This window comes from Vidua macroura, chromosome 17 (assembly GCF_024509145.1).
Source record: "Vidua macroura isolate BioBank_ID:100142 chromosome 17, ASM2450914v1, whole genome shotgun sequence".
Taxonomy (NCBI): domain Eukaryota; kingdom Metazoa; phylum Chordata; class Aves; order Passeriformes; family Viduidae; genus Vidua; species Vidua macroura.
The window spans coordinates 7,560,487-7,576,073 of record NC_071587.1 but is presented as its reverse complement, the minus strand read 5'-3'; the positions used below and the strand labels follow the sequence as shown (position 1 = coordinate 7,576,073).

Sequence of the window (15,587 nt, the reverse complement as noted above, 5' to 3'; positions counted from 1 at the left end):
CCAGCTGAACCCCTCTGGAGTGAGGTGCCAACAAGAGTGAACGCTGTGGAGCTTTGGAAGCTGCTCAGGAGCAGGGAGCTCAGATCCAGTTGTTCATGTTCTCTGACACCAGCATGCCCTCAGAGCTGGCAGAGCAGGGTCTGGGGCTCTGTGTGACCCTGTTACCTGGAGAACGGGATGAGTGACAACTCCCCAGCAACCTGTGCTGGCATCTGCTTTGTGCCACTTCAGAGCCCCTGCACTGCTGGGACTTGATGTCTCCATCCATCCTTTTTGCCCACAGGTGGCAGAACAGGCTGTGTTGATACAAGGTTTTGTTCTGGTTCCTGAGCAAACACATTCTGGACAGTAAGTAAAGTTTAGGGCCTCTTTTCATTCCCATTTCACCATCACTTCTGGGTGTATTGTGCTCTACTGGGAGGCATTCATTTCTCTGGCACATTATAGAGGGCTCTGTGATCTGGCACTGTCCCAGGCCTCTGCTTGTCTTGAGAAAGAAAACAGTGTGGTGAGAACATGTGATGAGAGCTTGCTGCTGCATGGAGAGCTGGCACAGGAAGCCCAGGGTCACAGAAGAGTGGAAAAGTAATCTTGTGCCCCTGGAAATGGCTTTTCCTCTTGGGGTCTGGCCTCCATCATGCTGCTCATCACATGGAACTGCGGGGGAAGCAGCAGAGGAGCCTTTTCCAAAGGAAAAGGCAGCATCTTCTCAGTGTTACTTGTCACTTCTACAACTTGTACATCTAATACTCTGAACTTCTACTGGTTTCAGGAGTACATCCAGAGCAGGAAACTGCAATCCAGAACCCTTAAGAGCTGGGATAATCCTGTTCAGGAAAGTTTCTTTAACACTGGAACCCTGACAGGCTGGAAAATCTTCTGCTGGGTGAGCAGCAGGAGGGGTTGCCAGGGTCTGGCTGTGCTGCTGGTGGTTTGTGGGTTTGTTGGAGTTTTCTGGCTTTTGCTCCAGCAATGCCCTTGGCATAAGATTCATCCCTCTGCTGTTTTGTGGGGGCTGGATAAGGGGTTTGTTCCCCCTGCTCCAGGGTTTGAACCATCTGGCTGGTGCATGCTGCTCCATGCAGCTCCATGCTGCTGCCAGTAGTGAGGGAAGCTGGGAGTCACCAGGCAGCTCTTCCTGCAGGACTGCCCAGGAAAGTGATGGATTTTGTGTTTGCCAAAGGGGCTAATGCAAACAATTTTTTCAGTATTCCTTTTCTCTGGCTGTGCTGGGGGTCTCAGTAAATGGGGTGACTGGAGGGAGAAGCAGATGACCTTCATTCTCCAGCATGAGGCAGCTCTAAGCCTGTGGCTATTCCCAGGTGGGCTGGCAGTTGTGGGTGCAGCTCCTGAGACTCCAGCCCTGCGCTGGAGAGGCACAGTCATGCAGTGAAGCTTGGAGCCAGAATATTCCCTGCCAAAGAAATGCATCTTTTTACTACTGTAGCTTATTCCTTTTGGGAAACTGGTTTAACATATATTAGTCAAAGAATAATGGTTGCAGCTCTACCAGGAAGCTTTTATTAGGAGCTGTTCCTGCTATGGCCAACCTCAGGCATTAACATCATTAGTCAGGTCCCCACTCCGGGCATATAAACCTTCAGGGTTCTTTACTCCTTGCAGTAAATCAACCTGGCTTGTTTTGTTTGCTTTTCTTATTTCTGAGCCTTTGAAATAGAAGGTTTTGAAGTGTTTTTCAGCAGCTTCAGAGGCTAGAAATGAAGGGTATAGTTGTAGCAAGTGAAAGCAGATGTAGATGTAATTAATAAGGTTTCGTGGTTATGTGAAGCATCACCATGGGAGAGCTGAGGTGGAAGCTGCATGATCAGGGATGAGGATTCTCCTCCTGGGCTGCATGGTCAGGGACAAGGATTCTCCTCCTGGGCATCAGCAAAGCCTCATGTTCACCCTGTCTGGGGTTGATGCCAACAGCACCCAGTGATAGAGTGACTAGGGCAGCTTTTGGAGCTCTGTCACCACCTACCCTCCCTTTTTGGATGCCTGTGTCTGCTGTGGGTGTTTTCCCCCCCTTTATGTTCCTGAACAACCAGGGGATGTGTTTGGTCAGTAGGAAAGAGCATCCCAATGGCAGTGACCACGGCGCCGGCGCAGTCTGACGCCTGCAGTCACCTCTCATTCAGCATCTTCTCTGTGATGAGCTTCCTCAGAAGCAAAGTGTTGAAAATATAACTGCCTTCAGGTCTAAAATTAGAAACCATTCTGCAGACTGATTTCCTCCCCCTCCTCTTCTTTCTGACCCAGGAAACTCACCAGCTGTAATGTTCCCATAGTAACATAAGACATGGAGGAAAAGCAGAAAGATCTCTCATTGTAGGGATGATGTTCTGCAGCTGAGAGGCACGAGTCTGTTTTGCATCCTTGTAAATGAGTGGGATTAATTAAATGTAGGGTCTGGACATGATGGGCAAAATTTGTCTGTTTATAGGTACATTGTTGAGGGGAGAAGAATGTCAATAGTCACACCAGCAAATGCAGAATTAAAGAGAAATGTTTAATTAAAGCACATAACGTTGTTACAATCCATTCTCTGTGCAACAAAACTGCCAGGAGCAGGGCTGGAAGAGAAAGGTGCTAGTGCAACATCGTTATTATCCAGAATATAAACCCATGATGTTTTAGTAAGTCAAGAAAGAAGATTTTCAACATTTCAAGCATTGGCAAACCACAGAGCACGATGTGAGAGTCAACTGAATGATTCTGCCACTGTTCTACTCCAGACGCTGGACTTCACTCCCAGGTGTTTGCCTCTCCAGTCCTTGCCTCTAGCTGGAGGTTGCAGGGGATCAAGACATAATCCTGAGCGAGGAAGGAAGGAGGGAGGACTGAGCATGGTGCCTGTGTGGCTCCATCAGCCCACACAGGGCTTCACCATCACCACCCACGGCCCCAGCCACTGCCTGTGTCCACAGGGCTCAGCCTATTTAAGGCAGTGGAACTTGGTCCTGCAAGTTACCAGGGCTGGACGATCAGGCTCTGATTTATTCTGGAGCTGGGAGGTTAGCATTGCTCCCAGGCTTCCTTTAAATCAAGCACAGCAGGGAGCAATTTAAATGTCTTATTTCTTACCTTGTGAATTGTGATGTTGACATCGGTGTAAGTGAAACTGGCGATGTGGGGCAGGAAAACCCCTTGTCTCAGGACCTCTGAGAGAAAGAAAGAGGGAAAGTTGCCAGCTGGGTGCTGCCTGGGTCCATGTTGAGCTTCCCACAGGGCAGCACCCGCGGAGCTCCCATCTCCTCACTGTTTATCTGGGCTGGCACCTCCTCACGGATTGTGGGCAGGAACAGCTCCTCCAGCAAGGCAGCCTGTGGGGGAAGGTCAGGGTCAGCTTGTGGTGTGGGGCTGAAGCAGGAGGAGAGGGGCAGAGACCCGTGAGAGGGTCCTGATGCTCACTGCATCTCTTCCCATCCCACAAGGACTCAACTGTCCCTCCCAGCAGGTGCAGCAAGCACCCAAAGTCACTATTCCCATATTTCCCTGCTGGCACCCGCTGCCCAGGATGGCTGGGGCAGCTGAGGGGGACCAGGCTCTTAGAGGATGGTACCAGGTACAGCTGGAGGTACCTACCAGTATAGGACCCACATCAGAGGTGGCCAGGCTGAGCTCGACATCCCTGGAAAACAAAGAGAAGCAGAGGAGCTGCTGGTGCTGAGCTGTACTAAGCAGTTTCTCCTGTTTCCCTGAACTCCCCATCTGGGCTCAGGGCCTTTGTGGGAGTCTGGAAGCTGCAGCTCCCATTTTTCTCCCTAGCCATGTTTCTGGAATTTCACTGCCTCCCTGGGGAAGAAGCTATGTCTGCAATGCCCAAACTCTAAAAGATAAACCCCCCCCCAGACCACTTTGCCTCTCCTTTCCCTGCTGTGACTGGGACGTGTCCCCTTTGGGCTCCTGCAGCACAGATGGGCCATTACTCTATGGCTGCCACAGAGATGATCATCCTCGTGTCGGCGACGCTGAGATGGAGCCTGGCAGCCACGTCCTGTGAGGGGAACAGAGGGCAGGATCAGTGAGGAAACAGTCCCACTTCGGCTTTGTGGGGTGTGATGAACCCATCCACGTGCTGCCTCCTGCAATGTGCTCCCTGCATCCTGCATGATGCCACACGGGCACACGCTGCTGGACACCGGGAGCACTGTGATGGAAAAGGCTGAGTCAGCCCCTGCAGTGGCTGCACTGGGGCCAGGGGAAGGGGCAGTGCCTGTGGGCAGCAGGGACACACTCTCAGCACGTGCTTCCCAAGCTTCCCAAGCTTCCACACCCACCACGTTCACACTCAGGAAGCTCTGGAAAAGGGCTGATCCTGCTCCGATCTGGGCAGTGAGGAAAAGCTTCACGATTGCTTTGTCTTCCTCCAGCACCACATGAGGTGAGCTCCGGGTCACAGTTTGAAGCACCACTGGTAGGTCCTCTTGGAAGAGGGAGCCCATCTGCCGAGGGATTGGGGTTGTTTCTGGGCATGGCAGCCATCCCTGCACCCCCAGGGTGGGGTCGGCAGCTGGGGGACACTGCCTGAGTTGGGGTTGTGCCTCTTGAGGTTACAGTGACAGCAACACACCTGAGTGATCCTCTCAGCCAAGGTGGCAGTGGTCAGGGAGCTCTGAAACACAAGGCACAGCTCGTGATCAGACCCATGGGGCTGCTCCAGGGCTCGTGTCCAGCGTGGCCAGGCAGCCTCTCTGAAGAGCACCATCCCACCCCTGGGTACATGCAGGAGCCCTCCTCACACCAGCCCATGCCAGGAGCAGTGTGCAGGTTACTCCTCATGGCAAACTCTCCATGTTCCATTAGACCAGGAATATTTTTAGGAGCTTTGGGGTAAGGGACTGTGACTCCTGCAAGTGCTTGGACACACTCTAATTTCTGTGTGGGGCTTGTGGTTCCTCCAAGACATTCCCGGGGCAGGGTTGTCCCTCCAAGTGTGTATCTCCCACTCCTCCCTTCCTCCCTTGTTCCACTCACCAGGAGACTCACGTTGAGAGCTCCAGACTCTTCCAAGGCAGAGAATAAGCTGGTGTAGAAGTGCTCGGAGAAGGCCAGGATGAGGTGGGAAGGGCTGGAGCTCGCTGGCTCGGGCATGCTGAAAGGCACGGGGCTGACTGGCAGGGGGATCACTGTCCCTGCCACTTGGAAAGTTGTCTGCAGGGACACAGGCAAAGAGAAAATTAATTTCAAGAGTCTCAGGGCTGTAGCACTCGGTGGAAGCAGCTCTTCCAAGGACTGGAGCTGGGCTGTAAGAGCTGGAAAGTGAGGACTTACTTGCAAAGAGATGATGATTCCCTGCTCAGAGTACATGGGGGCAGCCAGGGGCAGGTACTGGACTTGGCAGCTCGGTGTGATGGGGAATGGAGCTGCAAATGGAGCAGAGGGATGCTCAGGAAGAGGAGGGAAGGAAGGACAGGCGCTGGGAAGTGTCTGGGTTTTCAGAGTAAGAAAGAGAGGGAAAGAGCTGGGCAGAGGGAGCAGGTCTCCAAGGAGACGATGGCAGCAGAGCCTCTGCTGCTGCAGGGTAGGAATTTGTCCCACCTCATAATCTGCTCCAAAATGCTCCTTGAAACCCTCAGTCCATAATGGGACTGAAAGCCAACTGCCCACCTGCCAGAGACATCAGCCGTTCATTTGGAAAAAGCAGCAATTTGGAGACTTCCAGGCAAATCTGTGGAATAAAGAACAAAAAGCAAAAAAGAGGTGATAGATGAGCATGGGGGTCTGTTGGCACTGGGTGTCCCCAGAAAGCCTCTGAGGTGGGTGTTGCCATCGGCTGGTAGCAGGAGCCAGGGGACGATGGCAGTGCCCAGTGAGCACGGAGCTGTGGGGGAAATCTGGAAAAGCACCAGGCAGACATAAAGTGCTCAAATTCTCACAGACCTGTACAATGCTGTCTTACGCCTTTACAAACTTTATCTTACTTTTTCAACGTTGATCTGCTTGTCCATGTCCAATCCTGAGGACTTGCTGGGTAAAAACAACAGAATAGAAGTTAGGAGAAAACCAGATCAGCCAAAAGTGGGTGAGTGTCTTATATCTGACCCAAAAGGGATCCATAGACAGAATTACCACTGTTTTCTATCAAACTATGTTTACAATTCAGAATCACAAACCACTGGAGAATTGCCACTGGACTTACATTAAAAGCATTCCAGCTGCATAACTCTAAAAGTACCACTCCCTTGTGACAGACTGAAACTCTCTTAAGATGGGGAAACCACCCCAAAAGTAGAGCAAAGCTCTTCCCATGAAGATAAAGTTCTAGTGTTGGCCTTTGTTAGCTTTGAGGGAAGTGAGAAATTCTCAATCCAATGCCTAGAAACATTTGTGCCTCAGTTTCTTCTTTCACCCATTAGTTGAATCCCACAAGGAGGAAGACTGTGGGGCTGACCTGTCTGACTCCTCGGTGCTCTGCACCTCCTCCAGGGTGGGTTTGCAGTCAGAGGTCACCAGCTCCAGGTTCCCTTCGGGGTTCATGTCCACGTGGAGGTCTGCCAGGATGGACAGCCTCATCTCCTTGGTGGCTGAGCTGTGCCGGGGAGGAGAGGAGAAGGCTGGAGCTGGGGGGTGCTCCTGGCCACACTCCCCCAGGCCACCCTTGCTCCTGCAGGAGCCTTGTGACTTCAGCCAGGAGCTTGGGCTGGTTCCAGCCCGGCAGCCCTGGCACTCACGGGGCAGATGTGATGCCAAGGTCCACCTCGATGCTCAGCCGCATCCCGGTGTCGGGGATCAGGGTCAGGGAAAACTTGTCAACTTTGACAGAGATAATCTGGTTCCTGCTGGAGCAGAAAGGAAGGTGTTGGGAGACCAGCACAGACCCTGAGAAAACCCAGAAGTTCATGAGATCTGCACAGACAAATCCATGCCCTGAGAGCAGCATGGGTTCTGCTGCCGCTGGACGCCAACAAAGGAGCCAGGACCTCATTTCTAAACCTCCTGGTCTGCAGGAGGATTTTTATTCTCACTGGCAAAGTGCCTTTTGTGCCAATATTCAAACACCGGTGTGAACCAGGGGTATGGCAGGCGCTAGAGAGGGCAACTCACCTGCTTGGGGAGGCAGGAGATGGGGCTGGGGCTGGCGGGGCCATGAGGTCCCTCCTGAGGACCGACTCTGCATGTGGCTTTGAAACTTCAGCAACTGTGAAACAGGGCAGATGTTTTATGAGAGCCTCTGGAGCTTGTGTCCTGATGGACAGACTGAAACCCATTTCCAGCCCTTACTAGCCTCCTGCTGCTAGCAATGGGCAGGGGGTGAGGCAGGTAAGCTGAGGAGTGGCACGAGATTCTGGTGCCAGAATTTCACCAGCAGAGTGGAAGATGTCACTGCCTGCTGCTGGTATGGGAGCTGTGGGTCTGCACTTACGGTATCTCAGTCCAGAGGGGGTGAGGATGCCACCACAGTCGGGTGACCTGGTGGTGTGAGCTGGGACCAGGAGGCTCAGGAGGATGCTCAGGGTGCGGAGCATCGCCATGCAGGCACCTGGAGGACGAGGAGGAGAAAGAAGAGGAAGAGGAGCAGGGGGAGGAAGAGGGCACCCACAACAGCCTGTTTAGAACAACCCTTGCTTGGCCACTGAGGCACAGAGTCACAGATCTGCTCCTTGACTGGGGTTGTGGTGTGGAGCTTCAGCTTTGGTGCAATAACAGCACACAGCTCTCGTGTGGTGTCTCAAAAGCACTGACAGAAGGTTCAGCCTTGAAGAGCCTCTGCAATCTTGCGAGCTAGAACAGTGCCTGCAGCGATATCTCACTTACTGAGGAGCACAGAATGGCCACAACCGGTATAAAAATAGCAAATAAACAGAAGCTAAAATTAATAGAGGAAGGAAAGGAAATTATGGAGGAGTTATAAAGTCAAATGAAAAGGTGAAAGTGTTATCTGTCTTTGAAAAACATTTGGGAATCGTTTATAATGTCTGTAATACTCTTACAATGTTATGAAAACAAGTAATTCAGAAAGCTTAACCTGCAGAAAACATACATATTTATCTCAGCCTTTGCAGAAAGCATCACTTCTGGTGAATGCTGACCCTTATGGAGACACACAAAAGTAGGAGCAATGCCTGTATCAAGTTATTCAGTTTGCAAAAGCATCTTTACCTCTCCTGGCTGGCCCTCCCATTCTTCTGGCTCAGTCTGTGTCTTGCCGTGGCCACACTGAGAAATTCTGCTGGTTTTATATATCCTCCCAACCAAAGCTGATGGGGCAGGAATTGGCAAAGAGGGCTGGGAACCAGGACACTGGGGGGACACTTTGTTTTTTTTGTACCATTTTTATTGTTTCCCCATAGAATTGATTACTTTGGCCGTTGACCTGGCGAGCTGAAGGATGGAACAGCAGGTGCTGGGGCAGCTTGTCTTCACTGTGGTGTTCCTGAGGAGCACAAAGAAAGGCCTCTGGGTGGAGGGTGCCAAGAAATCAAACATTGTTAGAAAGCAAATGTGGATTTCTTTGCTCTGCAGCCACCCTTTCTTCTGAACCCCACAGGGACAGCACCTCTGTGTCCCCCTCTGCTATGGACATGCTGAGAGAGCTCAGGTTGTTCAGCCTGGAGAAGAGAAGGCTCCAGGGAGAATTTTGAGCCCCTTCTAGTGCCTAAAGGGGCTCCAGGAGAGCTGCAGAGGGACTTGTGACTAGGTCATGGAATGACAGGACAAGTGGCAATGGCTTTAAACTGACAGAGTGCAGGGTTATGTTAGAGATTAGGAAGAAATTCTTCCCTGTGAGGGTGCTGAGGCCCTGGCACAGGTTGCCCAGAGAAGGTGCGCCTGCCCCATCCCTGGAAGTGTTCAAGGTCCAGCTGGATGGGGCTTGGAAAAGTCTAGAGGAAGGTGTCCCTGCCCATGGCAGGGGTTTGGAACTGGATGAGCTTTAAGGTCCCTCACAACCCAGACTATTCCAGGATTCTATGAGAGGCTGCTGTGGTTTGTGTCACTCTCCTGGCTCAGGAGCTCAGACCAGAAGGGATGAGACTTGAACATGACCTGAGGAGATCCTGGCAATTTATTAAGGACATTGTCTGGTTCTATCAGGGCTGGGTAAGTCTTTTGAAGTTAACAGAAGTATTTCTATTGGGTTCAGCAAGTTTTAGACCAGACAGAAGATCTGAAATGGCCCATGTGCAATAATTCCTTCCTCTCTTAAACCCATTTCCTATCAAAGGCACTGGCAATATTTATTACAATTGGCTGAGAATATAGTCAGTGGCATCCACTGTCTTTGATAATATCTCTACAAACAGTGACACCATTCATGGGAGGGAATAGGAATTCCTCTCCTTCCTGTGCTTGATGTCCATCATGTTCTTCTGGCTTCCTTTTGGCCCGGAGGACAGAGCATGGACCACCTGCAAACACCACATACACACACCCTGCATGGCCTTACCAGTTCCCCGTTGTGTTCTGACTTCTCCCCCATCCCTCCCCAATCTTGTGAGCTCAGCATGACCAGTCTCCCAGAGAGGGTTGAGCTGCCCATTTTGGTCTGACTGCCTTGGCAGTGGGGTGAGGTGTTCAGGGCTTGTTGAAACACCTGCAGCCTGGGCGGCAGCCATTGTCCTTTGTGCATCGGTGACGTGAGGTACCGGGCTCTGGTTCCAGGTGCATCTTGACACGTTCAGAGCCCTTGGCTCTCCCCAGCACGGTGTTACTTTCCTGCTCAGCATGGCAGGGAAATGCCAAGAAAAGCAGCATTCCAGCCACGCTGCGCATTTCCATCGAAGGCATCCTGGAAGCAGAGTCAAGAGAAAATATGAAGATCGAGCAGTCTGCCAAGGGGGAGCAGGATTTACACTCCCACGCTGATGTAGGCAGCCCAGTGAGAGGCAAGAAATGCGTTCAGAAAAGTAAATCCATCGAGAAGGTTGTAACCCTCAGACAAGTCCCCTGCGGCCATGAGAGATGTTTTGTGGGATCTGACTTTGGCAGGGACATGGACACAGCCTAGGAAAGCCACTGAGCAATGAGTATTTGCTGTGTTTTAGAGCAGCAGTTGGGAATTTGCCCCTGTGATTCCTTTTTCCAGGGCAGGTGATATCACCAGCTCTCCCTGAGATTGGGGATTTTCTGGGGAGCGTTATTATCTGTTCCAGCAGTGCAAGGGTTGGGGATAAGCTGCCACCACGGTGCTTAGAGGTGGATTTTCTCCTCCTGAAGAGCTGTTCTGGACCTGATGGTGCCTGTGGAGGCTTAATTAGACGTCAACTCACAGCATAATGACTGATCAAGTTACTAGCACAAAAGTGTCTTTCTGGCATGATGTGCTCCTTGTCGGGAGTTATCCATAAATCTTACACTCCTGTTAGATAAGATGTAAATCTCCTTGTCTGGGCTTAGCAGCGGGCCACCGAGCACAGCTCTGGGAGGGAGGTAATGACGGATTAAACCTCATGACAAGTTTTATACAGAAATGAAGAGAGGAAATAAATTACTTTGTGCTGCATTACCTCACCAGGCTGAGCTCCCAGAGCTGGGTCCTGCTGGGTGGGGTACTCAGGAGGGGATGGGGGAGGACACAGTGTCTAAGGGGCAGCCAAAGGGACAGCAGCAGGCTGGAGGAGGGTTCTGTGCAGCCTGTTTGCAGCCTGGTTGGATGTGTGGATGTCCCATGGTGGAATTAGGACAGGGTTGGGGTTAAGGAGCCCATTCTCTGGGCAGGTGAAAGTTCTTCTCATCCTCACTCTAACCCTGCCTGAAATTAGTAAGAATATTATTGAGATTATCACAATTTTCACTGGGTTATCCCCCAGTTGAGCCCATGTCCTCCCCCAGTGTTTGCACAACCCCATGAACCTTTGGGGAGCTGCTCCTCCAAGAGTCACAATTACATGTGGGTCTCCAAGAGAAGAATTTGCCACTGCCCATCTTGGGTTTCTTCTTGCTCCTACTTCTGTCTGTACCATGTAATTAAGCAGATGAGATTTCTCCTTCAGACTTGGTGCACAAGTCTCTGTTGTCTGTGAGCTCTCATTTGAGACCCTAGACTGAGAGCTTACCCAGACTTTGAGATTTATCAGTTGAATTATTTATATTGGCAGATGTTGGAAACCCTCAGGGACCAGCTCACACAACAATATCACTCCTGCTTCTTTTGGTTCTCCCCTTTCTCAGTCAGGTTTTACAGACTGACTGTTCCTTACCTCTCTGCAGAAGGTCAGCAGGGGTCCTGGGTGTGTTGGGATGGGATATGTTAATAGAGATGTTTTATATGATGCACTGCAACCCCTCACCCTCCAGCACAGGCTCCCCCCTGGGGGGTTTGTGCTGAACTCGTATTCTGCAAATCCTCCAGCAGTCTCAGCTGCTCTAAATGGGAGCAATGTTCTGCAGAAAATGGCAGAGGAAGCCATGAAAAAAAAAAAGCCCAAGCCCACGAAAGGCATCTCGGGGTGAGTGATGAGCTGCAGCCTCACGCTGCCGGCCCAGAACCGGGGACAAGCAAATAAAAGTGGGAGGTTGGGAAGTGTCAGCCCGGAGGCAGCCACGAATCACTCCCTGCTAACAAGTGGGATATTAAAGCCGGTGATTTTCTGCATGGTTGTGTCTACAAACACACAAAGAAACTGTAACTTAAAGGCAACAAAGCGTCTCAGCTCCTGCCTCAGCACCGTCTGGGGCAGGTGTCGAAGCTCTGCAGTGTAGGAGGCTGCCCAGCTTTTGTCCATGATGTCCCAGTAAAACCCCAATTTCTGGGAGATCAGAGCCAGTCCTCCATCTGCCAGATCCATGCTGGATGGGGGCATGGAGATGTTTTGAATGCCAAAACGATTTTTTTCCTAATTTTTTTTCAAAATTAGACCACATGATTTTTCATTGGTAAGAAACATGTTTCTAAAAACATGTTTTTAAATGGAAAGTTTGAACAAGAAGGGGAAAAAAAGGTAATGAGAATATCAGCAAGATATGACTTTGCTGTAAGCATCAAATCCTGGGCACCAGGCTCTGACTGTCCCCCTTTACCCAGTTCTTTTCCTCTGTCTTTCCTTCCGGCTGAAGGTGAAAAGTTTCTGTGTCCTAGTGATCTTTCTGGTGTTCTCCCCTGGCTCAGGGCTCTTCATGGCTTAGTCCAAATGAGAATCACTGGGAAAAGGTTAATGGGAGCCAGTGCCCATGGGAGGCATGGCTGGGGGATCTGGGGGCTCACTCGTCCCTGGGGTTTATCCTGTGCTGACCAAACTTTGCTCTGAGCAGCTTTACAAAAGGAACATGGAAATCACTCTGGTTGCAAACCTGATGGTTGGAGGGTGGCTGGGGCAGGACACCACGGGCACCTCGAGGTTCAGCCCCAGGAGCTCCCACATCCCCTTTGTCAGTGTTAGAACCAACCCCCCCCAGCAGGTAAGTCCCAGAGGACACATCAGTGGTTTGCCAGGATTGGCAATTCCTCAGGGGCAGGTCACAGCACTGTTAGATGCTTCAGTCTTCAGGTTTGGATTTCTGCAGCACACAAATACTTTTTGCAGTTCTTTTTTTCCACTAAACAAAGATTTTATGGACAAATTCAGACCAGCTCTAGTTCTGCTATTCCATGCAGTGTGCATATTTGTCTGCTTTGTACTCCCAGACTGTCAGAGCTTCTTTTAGGGATGTAAACCTTCAGCTTCATTTAAAACCAGAAGATGGCATTCTTGAGAAAAGGTTTGCAAAGAGAGAAAATGCATTTTATTAGACAATTTTTGCCCTAATCCGTAGCAGATCAATTCTTTAGCGAGTGACTTTCCCACCTTTTGATCTTCAATAAATAATTATTGCTGGGTGCATGAAGGGCTCGGAGGGTGATGTGCTCTCCCTGCCCAGCGTGCAACCCAAGTCGTGAGCAAGGTCCTTCACAGCACCCTTCAGAAAGTGCTGCCAGCTCTGGCAAGTCCCATCCTCCTCCCATCCCTGTTTCCCAGAGATCATCTCCTCCTCCCTCTCCTCCTCCTCCTCCACCTCCTCCTTCTTCTCAGTGCACTGTAACAGATTTCACAGTTTTGCCACACAAAGGAGCTTTCAGACTGGTGAAAAGCAGCATTTCCAGCCATTCCTGGGTTTATGCAGCACTGGTGCTGCTGGAAGCCTCCTTGTCCCAGCCTGGCGGGCAGGGATGTGATGCTCAGACAGAGCTGTCCTTGGGGTTGAGCACCTGATTCCCAAATGCTTGTCAAAGGGCAGACGTGCAGCCCCTTCACATGTCATAAAGTCAGTCCATTTTAGTCGGATACCTGTGAGGATCTGGCCCTGCTCTTTGCTCAGCTTAAGGCAGGTTTAATCCAGAACAACCCAGTTCAGCCAAGGACAGAGGAAACTGAGGCAAGCCCTGATTTGTGTAACCAACAGTGGAGGCTCCTGATGTTTGTGGTCTGGCAACCTCAAAGTTCTGCTCCCACCAGAAGTGTATCCTGAAATTGAAAATGTTATTCCAAGGAATAATATTTCAAAGAATAACAAATGATAAATCAGCCTTCTAAACTGTTTCCCCACAGGTGCAAATGCTCAGAAGTGATCCCTGCTCCCAATGTGTATTTGTGGGAGAGTTTTGGCCACCAGTAATTCTCCAGGGTGTGACACCTGTGGGGTGGGAACCTGGCACATTCCTCCTGTCCCCAGGACTGTCAGGGGTTCTGCTAGGACAGTCACTTGCCAGCCATTCCATTGCAGGGGACCTGGAGGGGAAGTGTTGGGCAGTGCCTCCAGCCGGGCTCTGCCTGCCCAGTCCTTCAGAGGCAGGAGGGATCTGCCTGCATGGACAAAGGATGCAGACAGCTTCTCTGAGGCCTCTTGGAGCATTGTTCCTGTCCTCAGAATCAAACCCCCTTGCTATCACAGTTCTTTGCCTTTCTGAATCTCCAAAAATCAACACATCTCCCTTAACCACGCCTAAACCCAGCTGAAATGACAGTAAAATTCCCCACCTTGCAGCATCCATTTATCTACTTAACTCATGTGGGAAGTATGCCAAAAGCAGAGACTAAACTAAAATACACAAACCCAAGAATTCCCACCCTGTTGATTTTCCCTCTGAGTATTCCCAAAATCCTTTGGTAGGCAGGGAAATGCTGGAGTGCCCACCACATCCAAGGTGTCTCTGACAGTGTCTCCTACTCATTTCAGGGGTGCTGTGTGCAGGGATCCTGTCTGACCTGCTGGGCAGCACCTACATCGTCAGTGGGGACACGGTAGGGACGCTGCCATGGTGGCTTTGCTGTACCCTGGGCCACCCCTGGACTTTGTGCCATTAGTCCATCACACACAAACACAGAATCAACTGTTAAATCCCACCCAGGTGCTTTTTGCTGTTAAATCCACAGAACATGCTGGTGCTGGACACGCCTGTCACTCAGACCTGAGGGATGGGGACTCAGTGGCTGCAGTCCCCAATCCCCACTGTGGCCAGGACTCATGGGAATGGATGGGGGAGGGAGCAGCAGGGTGCTGGTCTTCCTGGAGTGTCTCTTCCTTTCTTTGGCTTTCCAAGAGTTTGACTCCACAAACTGGAATAAAAACACCTCATGCCCCCTTAGTGAGACTGTCCTGCCGTGCACTGTCAGATCCAGCTGGGCATGGCAGGGCAGAGGCTGTGTCCTGAGAGAGCTGATCCCTAAATAAATCATATTTGCATTGTCAGGATGCATCACCCACACCTCCCACAAGACAGATGAAGAAAGTGACCCCCTGCTCCCAGGGTGCACATGCTGTGAGGGGTGGGGGGTTTGCCCAGGGATTAGGACCCCAGAAGGAGTTAGGTTTGGGCTGGTGCTGGTATTTATCAGCTGCTTCATTGATATTGATCCTGAGTGTGTAACTCACTGGCTCCTGGATAATTTCTTGTCATTAGTAAGTCAATAAACAGCTTTGATCCTGATTTCATCGAGCTGACATGATTTGGACATCTCTTCCTGGTGACAGGAAGCTGGCGCTGAATCGAGGATATCTTTGGAAAGACTGTTGTGTTTTTAGGAAATTACTCCCAGGAAAACATGCTGGGGAGGCAGGCTCTGAGAACCCCATCTGTTCTCCACAGGGATTTGTTCTGCATCATGTGTAAGGAATCATTTTCCTTGGAATTCCTCAGCAGTGAGGAAGGAGCTGTAAAACCAGCTCCCCACGAAAACCGGGCTTTGTGATGCCTCTCTTCATGTCACTGAAGCATGGGCCAGATTTCCCTTATTGTTCTTGCGTCAGCTAACAAACAAATCAAAGAGTTTGAGTCTCAATCCTTTGAGCAGAGCAAAAAAAATGAATCCAAATATCTGTCCATAGCTTTCCTAGAGAATTCAAGGCTGGGAATTTCAGGGAGCACCTAGTTAATTTTTCATGAAGCAACTCTGCTGCTGAGCCACACTATCATGTCCCTGGTGCTGGTGACCTGGGATGGATGTGCAGCCTTGTTCAGCACTGTTCCCTGGAGCCCTACACGAACCCAGAAGCCCTGATCCCTCAGCAGCAGGGATGTACCAGTCTCTCAGTGGTCCCAGAGGCATGGCAGGGAAAACCTTGGTTTCCGCAGGCAGACAGGCCATGTCTGAATTTTGCCATCAACGGGAGAGCAGAGCAGATCCACCTCATTTTCCAGCCATAGCTAGGACATTTCCCCCAGCCTG

At 50.8% G+C, this 15,587-nt stretch overlaps 1 protein-coding gene across 1 annotated transcript; it reads right to left on the bottom strand.

Annotated features, from left to right (window-relative positions):
* Positions 1-2,590: 2,590 nt before the first annotated feature.
* Positions 2,591-9,424, bottom strand: BPIFB2 (BPI fold containing family B member 2). The gene is made up of 17 exons (XM_053993329.1): positions 9,392-9,424; positions 8,308-8,380; positions 7,370-7,486; positions 7,051-7,144; positions 6,678-6,782; positions 6,398-6,535; positions 5,928-5,973; positions 5,614-5,674; positions 5,278-5,369; positions 4,981-5,157; positions 4,577-4,618; positions 4,284-4,448; positions 3,933-4,000; positions 3,589-3,634; positions 3,263-3,326; positions 3,088-3,164; positions 2,591-2,817 (listed from the first exon to the last, which is right to left on the bottom strand). The coding sequence occupies exons 1-17, from the start codon at positions 9,422-9,424 to the stop codon at positions 2,749-2,751; spliced, it is 1,467 nt and encodes a 488-aa protein (XP_053849304.1). The 3' UTR covers positions 2,591-2,748.
* Positions 9,425-15,587: the final 6,163 nt, after the last annotated feature.

Excerpts from the sequence above, each read along its gene's own strand:
- BPIFB2 (XM_053993329.1), bottom strand. The coding sequence starts at position 9,424 with ATGGGGGAGAAGTCAGAACACAACGGGGAACTG. Across the intron at positions 5,158-5,277 it reads GAATCATCATCTCTTTGCAA|ACAACTTTCCAAGTGGCAGG; the intron begins GTAAGTCCTCAC and ends GTGTCCCTGCAG. Across the intron at positions 3,327-3,588 it reads CTGATGTGGGTCCTATACTG|GCTGCCTTGCTGGAGGAGCT; the intron begins GTAGGTACCTCC and ends CTTCCCCCACAG.